This window comes from Varroa destructor, unplaced genomic scaffold (assembly GCF_002443255.2).
Source record: "Varroa destructor unplaced genomic scaffold, Vdes_3.0 BEIS01000001.1, whole genome shotgun sequence".
NCBI lineage: Eukaryota > Metazoa > Arthropoda > Arachnida > Mesostigmata > Varroidae > Varroa > Varroa destructor.
This window is the reverse complement of record NW_019211454.1, coordinates 11,066,323-11,080,813: the sequence shown is the minus strand read 5'-3', so window position 1 is coordinate 11,080,813 and position 14,491 is coordinate 11,066,323. Positions and strand designations below refer to the sequence as shown.

At 39.5% G+C, this 14,491-nt stretch overlaps 1 protein-coding gene across 6 annotated transcripts in view; it reads left to right on the top strand.

The window, feature by feature from the left end:
* Positions 1-14,491, top strand: part of LOC111248674 (uncharacterized) — a 180,496-nt gene that overhangs the window by 57,047 nt on the left and 108,958 nt on the right. For 5 of the 6 annotated variants that reach the window (XM_086993464.1, XM_086993456.1, XM_086993471.1 and 2 more), the window contains exons 3-4: positions 8,387-8,511; positions 12,770-12,953. In XM_086993464.1, the coding sequence (XP_086849590.1) occupies positions 8,387-8,511; positions 12,770-12,953 (309 nt within the window). Of the gene's footprint in view, positions 1-7,473; positions 7,599-8,386; positions 8,512-12,769; positions 12,954-14,491 lie in introns of those variants that run through there. The other variant, XM_022801437.2, reaches the window with a different exon arrangement.

Here is a 14,491-nt window from a genome sequence, read left to right as displayed (position 1 = left end):
TGTTTGTGATACTCAATTTGTTGGTAAGGTCAGTGAGGTCCTTCGTTCCATTTAGCTTGTGACTATGCACCTAAGTACCTGAGCTCTTTTCCGTTTTGTGGCTGGTAATATACGCAGAAACGTCGATGTTAAAAAAGCTGCGCTATGTTCGACAGTTACGAAGTTCTTCACGAAAGAAAAGGATCTATGTGTCAAACGAAATATCTTCAATAAATTTTCGCGTTAACTATCGAAATGGAATTATTTAATTTAAAGTTAATGGCGTCTTACATTTTTTAGCAAACCCAATTTAGACTTTGACATATATTCAGAGATCTCCTTGGCGGGGTCTGGCAAAGAAAGCATTTATTTTAGCGCAGCGGAAACTCCAACAATATGGTCTGCGATGCAATGCAGATATTTCGAGCTACGGACCGGTTATGCCCAGTTAATATATATATATATATATATATTGGAAATAAACATGTTTTTATCTGGACCCACAAACGCAATTTGCGCAAGTACATGCCGTTATTTATTTCTACACAATGTGCTACAATGGCAGCTAATTTATGGCAATAACAGTCCAGTAAGCAATCCATAATATTTCCAATTACTTTTACTTTTTTCATTTCAAAGCGGATTAATATCTACTCCTTTAACTGACCATTATCAAGCCATTTCACCAGCCCACGTAAAATATCTGGCGTTTTTTCTTCACTAATAGAACAGAGTCACTGTTAAGTCAGAGGAAGCTTCATAATCACTTTGCAAAGGGCAATTCTAGTTTCTCTTCCATCAGTACTGGCTTATGTTTGTTCCAGTTCCGAATACGTGATCATCCGGCCGCCATCATCGCGTTGCGAAGCTTGGTCAGACCATAGCACAATAGTAACACCATCGTTATAAGGCCGTTTTTGGGAATTGGATGAGCGTTTAACATTAGTCGACAACGATAGAAGCAGCAACTGGTTGACATGTCAATGCCAGTCATTAGGTGAGCTGGTGAACACGACCATCACCATCAGCCTACAAATGACAGATACACACATAATAATTCTGAATATCACTGCTGAGTTTCAGTTGGTCGTTTATTCCGCTGGGACGTCAGCGCTCTGCTATTTTTTTTTTGGCCCTTAAGCCCCTATCCGGTTCTCTAACATCAACCCGGAACGGCTTTAGAAAGTAAGGAAGTCCTATAGCTGCCATTTATGCTGTCAATTTCTAATTTCTACCCTTTTTTTCCTAGATGATGAGACGCATTAGGACAATCATATTCGGGTGGAACAACGAAACGTGGCCGTTTGTTATGGATGAGAAAACTTATGCATCTACGATTTCAATTTTGAAAGTGTTTCTTTGTTTTTTTTTGTTCCCGTTCGCAACGGGGTCTCTGGCTGACTAGGACACCCAAATACGAGCGCATACCTGCAATAGTTCGGCGCACAGAAGGCCACTTTCTATTAGAAATTTCACGAGATTTCGAGTATGGGGCCACTCCTATGGACAGTCATTACGGTATAGAGAAAAACGCCAAAGTATGAATTCGTCAGCTTCTAGGTCGATCTGTCGAGCCGAAAAATCCCTAAAGCTACAGAGCGCCATTGCTGCTAGGCAACAAAATCGAAAAACAGACCCAAGATGCGACCAGCAGTAAGCTTTATTTAAGTGACACACCCGCGTGAATTACCGGAAGACCACTGTCTAGTTCTGCACTAGTCAGCTGCTTTTTTCAGCCGTTCAAGCAGATACTATGTACTTCACAGTAACCCTGTTACACAAATATAAATATATACGGAGTGGAATAACAATAAGCGCAGACACCTAACATAATCGAATGGAACGTTGCTAAAGTTAGAATTATTGAACCGTTCAAAGTGTAGTGCGTATGGATAAACTTGAGTGGTGCGATTAACTGCGACCAAAGGAGTTTTTAAAAAAAAAAGTTATTTATATTGGAGGGGCTGACAGAGCTCGTAATGTCACACAAGTGGAATTCCGCATCGATTATTTATGTACTAGTACTGCGGATAATTTCGAAAAACAAGCGATACTATTCGAATTTTGTTTAGCCTTAAGTTCAGTGTTATTATTATAGAGCGTAAAAAAATCTAGCTCGTGCATCTAGATGAACACGTCTGTTGATGAGTTTAGCAGCGTAAAAGTATCCTATGTACATTATGTAGTGATAGAATAATCGTGAACGTCTAGCCACAGCAAACGTGAATGAGGTCAGAAATGTTGTATCCTCAAGGTTTTTCCTGTTCCAGGTTACAGGTACAAATAAAGTAGTGTTATTATATGTTAAAAATGTGTAAAAGGCCTTGCTCCCTTAATATATTCCCCACCAGTACGGTATGGCACGATTTCCATACAGTTTGATAACACCGAACAGAACTATGCTAGGATAGAGGAAAAAAATCCTTGCTTTTTTTGGAAAGCAAAAGTAAGACCGTTTAAATTATGGCTGTTCTCCTTGAATCGTATAAAATCATTGGCTTCAGCAATTATGTTTTTTTTTTTATATATTTCATTTTTGATTTAATCAGAAGTATTGATTGAGCGATCATTGAGCAATTGATAACTTTCTTCTATAAGGTGACTTTGTGGGGTACTGTCTTCCTCCCTTTAAATCGGTCTATGTTTCTATATTCTAAGGCTCAAATTAGAAAACACAGTTTTTGCCCTTGTATTTAACGATTATATCTGGAAAATATGTAACATTCGCGCTAGTTTTCGCCTTTGTGGCTCTACTAAATAATACCATATCCGATGCCCATTGCTACAATTCGTAATGGCGCTTTCTGCTTCATAATCTAAATTCGGGTACATACATTAGCATAGAGTATACTTGATCTTCACGGTTCCAATCAGCCGCTTGTGGTTTTGGTGACTGGCTTGCGTATTTGTACTATGCAATGGAAACGTGCCAACGCATCAGATTTGCTTGGAGAAATACACCGAATAGTACTACGCTATGCAACAACATGATTGTTTATAAACTCTATAATGAAGGTAATAACAGTTGCCATACCACCGGGTGACAGCCTATTGTGGATATATATACACAATGGTGTTCTACTGTCTACTATCGAATAGGGTTATAGACAGCGGGAACATGCAACGATAAAAGCATACGGGATTGTATATATGAACTACTACAATGTGACCGAATTCGTTCCCACTATGGATTCGCGACTTACAATAGTAATGGCCAGTAGGCGTGAAAACAAAAGTAAACTTTCGTTACTTGAGGCAGGCGTGGGGCTTAAATGACGCGGCTAGCGACGATAATCGATACGGCTAAGGAGCTCTGTACGTATCGGGGCAACTTAACGCGGACCAATCGAGCGTATTTTCGCTTCATTCTTCGTGATCGATATAACAATATTCCGCCGATAATATCGATTATTCTGTCCGAACAAGTGACCACACTGTAAAAATGACTATATGCTCCGCACAAAAACCCAAGGGTTGCCGCTCTATTCCGGTTGATGGTGACTTTTAGTTCCGCAAATTTAGCTTGAGCAAAATGATCCCCGCACGAAATGATGCCCCCGCCCGAGCGCGATTGCTGCATACACCTCGCAAGTTCCGACGCGTACTGTACGATTTACGTGCGCATGCACTAAGCGGATAAAAAAATTGGCCGTTTCCTCCAACTCAAGTTGTGGCATACGAGCCCCGTGCTTAGCCGCAATGATCTTCGTTGGAACCAAAGATTATGGCATTATTAGACTACGGTCATGATGTACGTTACTGAACGTATTATGTAATATGTTTGTAGGTCTATTCGCGTGATATAAAGCTTTAGCTGCTCTCCTTCTCGCTTGTTTGGCCCAGAGGGCAATGGATTACTCAATTAAAGACTGATTCACTGTTTAACCTCCGGAGCATCCGAAATGCTTAATTAACCTCTTTTCTTGCCTTGTATCAGCCCGTAAGCAGGGTTCATTTTATTCAGTTGAACTCTCATAGGGTTATGTTTATTTAATGCTGAAGGCTACATTTTTATCCCTCGAACCAAATGTGAGAACGGATATCACTATTTGTTATTTACTTCATTGACCGTTTCATAAGGCAGTCCCTACTTTATCCATGAACCATTCCCAACTTGCGTCATCATTATGTATTTTTTTAAATAACTATTAACAGCAGGATTGAAAAAACACCCGTTTTTTTTTTATTTTATATGATTTCAGTTTTAGAATACAAATGGAAGTGATAGTTGGTAGCATTTGTTAGCATTATAAACCGCTAAATTTTATCTACTTTACGTCGTATTGTGTCTTGCGCTATAAAAAAACAAAATCTTGTAAGCATAAAGAGTTATTGAAAATCTATTGGCCGTCTTGACCAATAATATTCTCATTATCATTATTATATTTTCAAGAATTAACGTACGGGAAAGCTTTTTCACCGCTGGCCACTCTTGGATGAAATATCTCTTAATAACTAATAAATAAACATGTTATTGTTTTATCCGGATGGCTATGTTTGTGGTAATCAAACGTTAAGAAAAAAGATTTGGTCGATGTGAAAGAAGTAAATTTTGATTTTAAAAGCCTGTTAGAAGGATCATTATCACGGAGTTCATGAATACAAAAAGCTGTCAAGCTTGTCGAAATTCCGATCCCGAATACGTTCTACAGTTCTACGACACTACTTTACGGTTTTCAGCTATGTTAGATACAAACCCGTTTCAAAAAACTCATGTGGACCTCGGATGTCTGCGTACATAGACAAGAGTCGTTCAACGTTAACTAATTTATTCGTTTCTGAAACATATTTTTCGTCTTTCGCTTGCCAGTCGTTCACTTTGAGAGTGAAGCATCTGTCAGGAACTTGGTCAATGCCGCTTTTTTTCCATTCAGATGAATCTTGCATACTTTTTTGTACAGCGGTACACCACACAGACGCTGTACTTAGGTAGCAACGACGTCGAAATCGAGTTGGTGTTGATCCGAGCCGTTGACTGGAGTGGAGCAACCTACGGGGCAGGCTACGAGAACAAAACTCTCTCTCTTACGATGGGCGGAGCCGCATCAGAAGCAGGCAAGACACGAAAGTGGTCGGCGGACTATCGATGGGTGTCGTCGCTTACGTTCCCTTTGACTGCGCTAAGAGACAGTTTTAGAGGGAAGATAACGAGTGAGAAGAAAACGCGTGTGCTGAACACGGATATAGCGTCAGTAGGGAGAGACTATGTAGTCTTAAGGGCCTCCTGAGGCCCAAGACCCACGATGATGAAACTAGCCCTGCTTCTGTTCCTTCGACCTTACGTGAGTCTTGCACTTATACGCCCTTAAAGGTTACGTTGTCTATGCTTGGCAGGAACTTCACCGATGAATAGAGTGTCAAGAGGTTACTCAAAAAGCCCGTCAGCAACTGACCAAGCACCGAATAAAGCGAGTGTCTACGAAGGAAACGCAGGGTTCAAGAAACTAGGTCAACGAAGAGCAGGGAAAAATGAAAAATCAAAACAATTTGAGGATGACATTGTAGCGTTTTATCTACGAGATAATAATGACAAAGTGATTGTAAGGTAGTATTTAATTCAATTACCTAGGTAAATAAATATATAGGGTTGTACATGTATATAGGGTTATACGACTAATATATACAGCCATGAAACACCAATTTAAGACTCTTTTACTTTTTATAACTTTTCTTGAAATAAGAAAAAAGTTTAACCAAAAAATGCAATATGTATGATCAAACTTGGGTTCTATCTTATTGAAGAAAGAGTGTTGATCTTACTATGAGGACATTACTTAAGGTCAGCAAGTCTACTCTATCGTCATGCGCTTTAGACTCCTCCTGGTCCTTTACACTATCTCTCAAGAAGTAGACATTTATCAGTAAGCGATTCTCGGTATTCGTTTATAGGCGTTTGTCCGTCTTAGATTTAGATACACGAATACAGAACTCAATCACACTTGTTCAACCAAATGCTTATAATCTGCTACCAAATGCTAATTTTAGGCAGCTCACTCATGTAACGCGCGAAACGTATAGTATCGCGGCGTTTATCTTTTTCTGGAAACAAAGCATTCTTATCGAAAGAAAAAGGAAAGCACCTGAAACACTTTCATGGTTCCATGAAAGAACAGATTTATTGGAAGCGCGACATTTCTGAAAAAACATATATATGTAATATATATATATATATATAAGGTACTTGGTAAATAGACAGCATTTTGATGAGGCCAACCTTTCGTCGAGTGCTAACCTCGCTTGGGGTCCTGAAGTGGCCGTTTGCATAGCGTTTGTTTTTACCAGTTGTATCTTTCACACTATGAAGCTGCCTGACTCTTCGATCTCTTGTCGAACTTTTTTTTGACTCTTTGATCCCATCCGTGTTACGTTCGTGAGCTGCTGTCGACTCTCTGCCATTCGCGCTAGACCCTCACCCGAGCCACTATCTATGTTCTATCGGACCTATATTGCCAGGACTCATTGGAGCTCCACCCGAAATTTTCTTATCCCTTCCTCGGGCAACGGCAAGTCACGACCCAGTGACCTCCCCCGCGCGCGACGTTCAGGGGTTCACGAGACAACACTTACACCGAGATCGCAGCTCACACCGAGCGCTGATTCTGAGTTCAATGAGTATTGAAACAGATATCCCTTTATAGACAATCTTACGTTCAGCGGAGGGTTCAGCGGAAAACCACATTTGCCGTCTAGCCATGTTTGACGGCGCATTTTTCCTACTGTCTATGCCACCCGATGCCAGAGTGCGAAAAATCACTGGACGGTGTGTCCATTTAGAAATTTTCTACCGAAGATTGACCAAAGAAAGTTTTCATCTATTGAAGTTTATTACGGTAGTACATTAGCCCATGCGACGCTACAAGTTCGAACGCCGACCGAGTCGTAGCATTAGTTTGTTACGATGTGCAAGGTTATAAGTGTTCTCTTCTGCAAAAGAAGTATCGGACTAATTAGCTTTGTCTCGCCAAAGATGTCTGCTCATCTTCGTGCCGGTCGAAGCGAACTTATCGGATCAGTGTAAGATAAACTTTCTCCCGCTGCATTGCTTTGGCGCGCGCACTTAGCTACGCGAGACAAAGAGTGAAGGATTAGGTTCAGCCGAATCTCAGATGGATGAGGGAAAAACAAGGCAAAGGATGTTTACGAAGAAACATTAGCTGTGAGTGAAGTACTTCTGATGTTGCAATACTTCACTGCAGTAAAGGACACAAAAACAGGAAGAACCCATTACCGAATAAAGGGTATCCAAGGGAATCGTTTTCGTATATTTTTGAGAGTTAGCCACAATGATCACCACGACTGTCCGAAAGCGCCGTGCAGGCGTGGCAAACGAAGACGAACTTAGAGCGTTCTACGTTCCAATGACAGTATCAATTTAATATCTAGGAATAATAGAAAATTACAGAATTTCATTAGATGAGTGCGTGCCACCTTTGGTTTAATACCACATTTGAAAAATAAGTGCAAGCCATAAGCGATAACCGTTGCAAAAGAGTCACCAGAAGCACCGAAATGTTCGTCAATTTGGTGGACAGCAAAATGTTGCGGTTCGAGGACAAATTTGTGACGCCTTCATGGCCACCAACGCCAGACCAAGAGGGCGGCCACCCCTACAATGTGATGTATGGGACAAATCGGAATTCTAGGGGCAGAGGTCTATGATAGAGTAGAGCCTAGCACATGTTCACAGCCTTCGTAGCCTACAGAGAGTCTGACTCTAAACTGATTGCTCATGAACATTGATCGTCGTCAGGGCGGCATGGTAGTTGCGTACCTGGAAACCTACTAGTGCACAAGTGGTAGCTAAATCTAAATAGGACCATTTTTTCATAGGCAAGCTTTAATGGAAAACAAATTGTTTCGTAGATAGATACTTTTTTCATTTCAGCACAAATAATAACCTTATCTAGGTAACACAAAGTACTGTGATGCTCAGTTATTGCTTTGTCTTGGTCTTTCCTCAGGCTGCTGACATTTTGCGTTGACGGAATCACACCGGCACTGAAGCAGCTGTTCGCATATTTAAAACAAAAATGATTTTTTAGGTTAGATTATTTTGAAAAGTAACTTAGTTTACCTAAAATTGTCTGCATGCATTAGTTTGCTTGCGTTTTCAATGTAGACGTATGTACTCCAATCGGGGCTAGAAGAAGTCCACTTTTAGAAAAATGTAAAGGCATGTCTTCTGTAAAAGCGCTTAAAACGGCTAGAAATAGCTTAATCTTATTATTTTAAGGCATTTTTTGCGGTGCATGTTGTCTTTCAAAATGATTACAGTAGAGAAAGTGTAAACGTTTCTCGCGATTCGTCTTAAGGAACACTCCCCCTAAGGAATGCAAGCTAAGCAATAATGTGTCCTTGACAGCAGTCCTGTTTGATAATATGTGATTTTTTCGCTGTGGTCCTTTAGGCTCGATCCGTCCTATTCTACTGGAACTGCCTCCACTATCGATTCAGGATCAATCTATAGCGACTCGTACGGGCGTTCGCTCATTCGGCGACCCTATTCGAGGATGAATACTTTACAAAACAAAGGTATCGTAAAGAAATCTTTTCTAAACTAATCGCAATTGAGCTTATAATAGTTCGACACATAATGTCTATTCACTGAAGTCCATAATCTTTCATGCAACGGCGATATGATATTTGACTTCATCAACTTTCTATAGGATTACTATAGGCTATTGAATTGCTTTCAAAAAAAAAAAAAGATATAAAAGGCACTTCGAGCCCTGTGAAGCGTCGAATAATTTTCGATCAAAGCGCGCGCAAATTTAAATCCGTATATACTGAGAAGGTCCCGATGTACCAAAAAAACGTGAAAACCTGTTTGCCTTGTTAGGCCTGCTTTTACCATTAAATTCATTTTGGTGTTTTGTCGTATATCTAAAAACACTACGCGGCACTAACATAGGTCAAACTAAAATTATATTTTACCAATGCAATACTCGCATATATATCTGTATATATATATGCTTCAAAGCAAAACCGTGTAAATAGTTTGCTATATGAAATAATTGCTTTATGTTACCCTAATCGTTAACGTTTTAGAGTACTGCACGAGGTACATATGGTTATTTTTCTTTTATTTGAGCGGCGAACCAATATTGTCTAATTGTTAACTCAGGTGAAATAGTCTACTAGTAACTAATTATGTCATTGGCGTTTAGGTCAGTTCTTTAGGCCAAACGTAATTCGGTCGCTTCCTAAATTGTAACGTGACTCAGCCTGAATACTATATCTATATATAAAATTATTTCTGTGGCGCTATGTATATCCGATACGTCTTTCATAGTGATTTGATAAGTTCTATAAATTGGCCCTTTGTCTTTCAATAATAGCTCCTTATTTAATGATGTAGTAGAGTGTTTGTTGATATTCAGACTTAACCGTTTCACTCTGTCTAATGCTCGCCACGGACGACAGGACGTTCTTAAACTACTTCAGATACGTCCATATAAACGTTGCTTGACGCAGGCTGCGATCAAAACAGAATGCATAATTAACAGTCGAGTATGACCTGTGCCATGGATACCAGCATCCCCGGGGCATGTAGATAATTCGAAATTAAAGAAAAAGAATCATATAGATATCATGTACATGTCTAGCACCATGGTCATCATGCCTCAGTCTAATAGCTAACTCTTTGTAGGCGGCCAGCTAAAGCCGGCTGATGTCATCTTGAAAGATGACGACATTAACACGATTATAGAATGATTTAGTTCAGCTAACATGACGTGTAGGCGTTTTTAACGTCTTACCTCACTTTGCTGATTACGATTATGACTGAAACAGATATATTAGAAACACAACGTGTACTGTTTTACTATATTAAAGGCAAAGATTAAAGCAAAACAAATTCGATACCCACCTGAGGCGGCGAAATTTCACAGCGTCATATGGATTTGATGTACAATACTGCTGGAAACACGTTGGTCACACCATATAACTGTAAAATGAATCTGTGTATTTCGCTAGGTAAAAAGCGTTCTACATTAGAAATGTATCTGGGTGTTGTTAAATAAGTATCATCTGCCACTTGAGCAGCCTGATCGGTTCCCACATTGACTGGACTGAAACACAAAGGGTTCAACTTCATAATCTAACTTGATGAAGATCCGACATCCGGATTTGCCTGATTTTTTTACATACAATTCGTATGCTAGCCATCTCTTATGCTTTTTAAGTCTAAGATCTTGTTCTGATTATCTTCCACACAGGCTGTTATAAGAGACATCACATCTCATTTCCGAGACGGCCCTACCTCGTTTAACTTGTCGAAAGCTTTAGCAACGCAGATTCCCGGGATTTCCACATTCAAATTCTATCATGCTGGTGCTTCCCGCCTTTTCTGTAGCAACGCGCAAGCCAGACGAAACAGTCGATATTGGCGTTATTATAGCAAAAACTTGTAGTCTTCGACAGCTCTAACACGCCTCGGCTGGCCAATAGCATTTTATATAATATGATATATTAAAAAATGGAAAAGAAAGCGATGTGATTGTTGAGGTTCCCTCGTACAATGATTTGCCTATAGAAAGAAAGTAAAAGGACGTAAATGGAGAAAAAATCGTCCAGTGAATAGGACTGCGCTTATCTAGCGCTTGTCTTTATAATGAGTATATTAGAAATAAATATTTATCCATCGTGCAGTTGTTCTATAACTGGCATACGCGGTAGTTTTTTAGTAGTCAACGATGTGTTTACCTCAATAGAGAAACAAAAAGGTAGCATGGATTATGTTGTATATGTATGTAATATATCGACAACTGGCAGTTCGACATAGACGGGGGTCTTTAATATCCCTTGAAGCTGTTAGTTGTCGAAAGCCTACATCGGCGTCTGCGACAACCAGAGCGACTGCGTCGAAAAAATCAATTGATATACAGCGTAGGTTTTAATGATCCAATATCTTGCTTACTAGCAATTAAACAAGTAGTTAATTAGGGATTTTGTGACTGATGGCGACCTTCGCCTCATCGCGCTTGTTTGTCAGATTTTTATTCCATCAACACGCATTCGGATTAATTTCCGTCAAGACTGATACAACAAATATTTGCGTTTGTCTAATAACTTCAGCAAATTAGGCAGTCGCTTTAATCTTCGATAAAGGGATAGAGGATACAAGCAGCTGACTTAGGCCTGAAACAGGAGAAAACGATCAGATCTTTATTTTTATAGTCCTCGGAGGAAAAATTATGTCAGAAACGGTACATTTATCGTAATGTTGAGATTTACACATGAAACGTAAAAATTCCAAGTTGTTGCGGATAGAAAAAAACTGCATAGTACCATCAACGAAAGCGATGCTAGTAGTTTGCTATTAACAGCCTCGTGGCTGATCGAATTAAATTGAATCGAGTCCCTTTAACGGGGGGCTCGCAGGGGAATTTGCTCCAGGAATCTGCATCTGTGCAGTGCGTGGGGTGCTAAGCCCCTACGTCATTCGTTTACTATTGTTAAAACTACGTACTGCTCTCGCATTGTTACTGGAGTATTTTATCTGTACATGTAACTATGAATATGTCTTTAGCCATCAACTGATAAACATCTGATCGTTGATATCGATTGACTGTAACATCTGATTGATCTTTGAGTGATTTAGACTGGCCCAAGAATGTCATTTCTCAATACATCGTATGCTGTGATGAGCATTTGTTGCGATTGGATAGCGAACAATAATTGCATCTGAACGTCTGCGTGCCTTGAGCTGTCGTGCGTTTTGTTATCATACACAAATAAATCTCAAGCAGAAGTTAAAACAATTCTTCTGAAGCAAATTCATACTTAGATTCTGGCAAGTTACAGAGCGGTCCGTGTTGCACCCTGTAATTAGAAATAATTGTTTGGCACGATCATTGACTGTACCAAGACGGTATCGTGCGGATGAAATCATTATGACTCGCCGCTATGTGCCCCCTTGACCCCTTGTCGTAGCTGCTATCCAGCTTTGCCTCATTTGCGTGGAAAGCGCACCGCAGTCGTGCAATAACGTGATATCTACCCACTCGCACATCCCCACGCGCTGAGAACGTGTCGTTGATCCATAAGTATCTAATTTCTGATTTTAACACTACTATTTGAAATCAGCCGACGGTTTCTTCTACAACCCTTCCCTGTGCTGCATATACCGCCGTAATTATACTAACATTTCGAAACAAATAATGATTAACATAATGGTAATAATAATAATAGAACTTCTTTGCAGCGGTAGCCTTAATAATAATAATAATAATGGATGATGAAACTTTCATTATTGTAAACTAGGACGTCCTTTGTCCTACTTCAATTAAGTTTCAAAAAAGTTAAGGAAACAACATACAATCGCTCGAAAACATTTATTATCGACAATGCAAAGTATTGAAAAACGTTAGATTTATCCATTCTTATTTAATCATTACGTTAGATTGAATCCGTTATTTGTTATTTTATTATTATTTTTTTAATTATCAGGATTGCTGAAAAAACAATTGTAAAATAATAATAATAGTGTTAACATGATATGACTGTCTTTTGCATATATATAATAGAATTCATAACAAAAACAGCTTCAATTTTACTCTTGAGCTGCAACGCAGAAGTGCGGAACAATTTCAATCAGCAATGAAAGTGTAGGCGGCTTTCAAAGACGCATAGTTATGTATGATGCTAAAATCGTTTAAACATCTGGTCGTTTTTATCAATCGAACAGAAATGATCTATCTAAAACGACCGCTTATGTTTTCGAATAACCAGATTCACAGTAAAACAATAATAGATTCCAGCATTAATTTTCCCTTTTTCTCTGTGGCAGGAGCGGGGGGTCGTGGCTTGAATCCGCGGCCGGATCCCGTCGAGTCGTTAGGCACATTCGGTAAATGGCATTTCCTTATACTCGTCTACACTATCGTACTCGGATTAGTCGTAGCTTTTCAGGACACCGTCGGATTAGACTTCCTCGCCCCGCGAAACATCGCCTACCAGTGTGATTACTTCGGGTGCGTACATTTTACAGTCATCGCCAGTGTCAACGTCCACCGTACGTATGCAGTGTTCTTATTTACCACAGTTACACGCGTACTGGCCGGGTTCAGTTGCGGAATATCAGGGCAGCTGGACGGAAGAAGGCCGTGCCCACTAATCGCAGTCATCTTGTTTTGCTTAGACTAGCCTTCATCATTGCTATCAAATGTATTTGGTACACACTAATTAATATTCTGGACACACAAACAAAACGTGCATCTTATAGTTACGAGAAACGTTTTTAATTTATTAAGGACGTTCTTTTTCTTTTTCTACTTGAGCCTGATCAAGGAGTTGAAGTTAACGTCTTGGTCTTAAAAGACTTGGTCCTGATAGATGGCCAGGACGCGCCTTTAGTAAAAATTTGTTTCCCGCATGAAGGGGTATTTCAAGAGGATCTTATTCAAATTTGAGATTGAAATTCAGCAGATTAAAATTAAAGCTGTAAATCAACGAAAGCACTATAAGCTGTAATAATGAAGAATTTTATTGGCTTAATCATTAGCTAACAATGGGACCAAACATCTCGTCACGTAGTCATTGTAATTGTCGGAAAAAAACGATAGTTATTACAAGTTCTTGTTATCGTCGAGCACATGACTGTATAGAAATAACTATACTTAAAATTGAACAAGGTACTATAACAGCTAAGATGATGAACGAGCCATGCTCGAATAATTCTGAGGAACTGGTAAAAACAAAATGGCCGTTCCTTTATTTGTGGTTCGTGTAGTGAACTGAAACCCAGTACTATTTATACTCCCATATATATATATATATATATATATATATATATATATATATATATGTTAGACATAAGTACGATTATTGGAAAGAAGCCGGACGTTATCGCGAACAGGTATTACATACAACACCTGTGCTATTTGTATGGTAGCGATTGACAAACAATTAAATCGATAATTTTTTTTCGTTGAAAGATAAAATTGGTACTATTGTTCAGCTCGCTACTGGACATTTAAGCTGTTTAAACGCATAGAAGCAAGGAGTCATTTTTTTTGGCCCAATGTCACCGAAAATGCGTCTAACAACAGATTCGAGCCTGGATTTGGATGTGCTAGAAAACCTTCTCCTTACCGATGTATAATAATTCTTACATACGTTCAGCTCGTTGATATCAGTCAGATGGATATTTGGGACGATAACGTTGAGATTGTTAGTTTAGAAGAAAAGTAAGGTGGGTGGCAAACGAACTTTACGCACAGACGTTTACTTAAGTGATTCGTTGTTGGGAATCGTTAATTTCTGTTGTTGGTGTTTGCGTTTAGTTCCTTGGACACCAGAAATCAGCCTGTGAGCCAATTATCAGAGTTTACTAAAACTAGCTCATTAAAGTCGTTTCTGAATATCTCATCAGGCCGTAATCATTTTATGTCGTGATGCGGTACCGAGAGGCCCGGTTACGAGTTACATTTAGCACCCCCCACTGGCGAAGCTGTAAAAAGCTCGTTATTGCAATTTGTCTCACATGTCGACTCAATCGTATCGTGTGCAA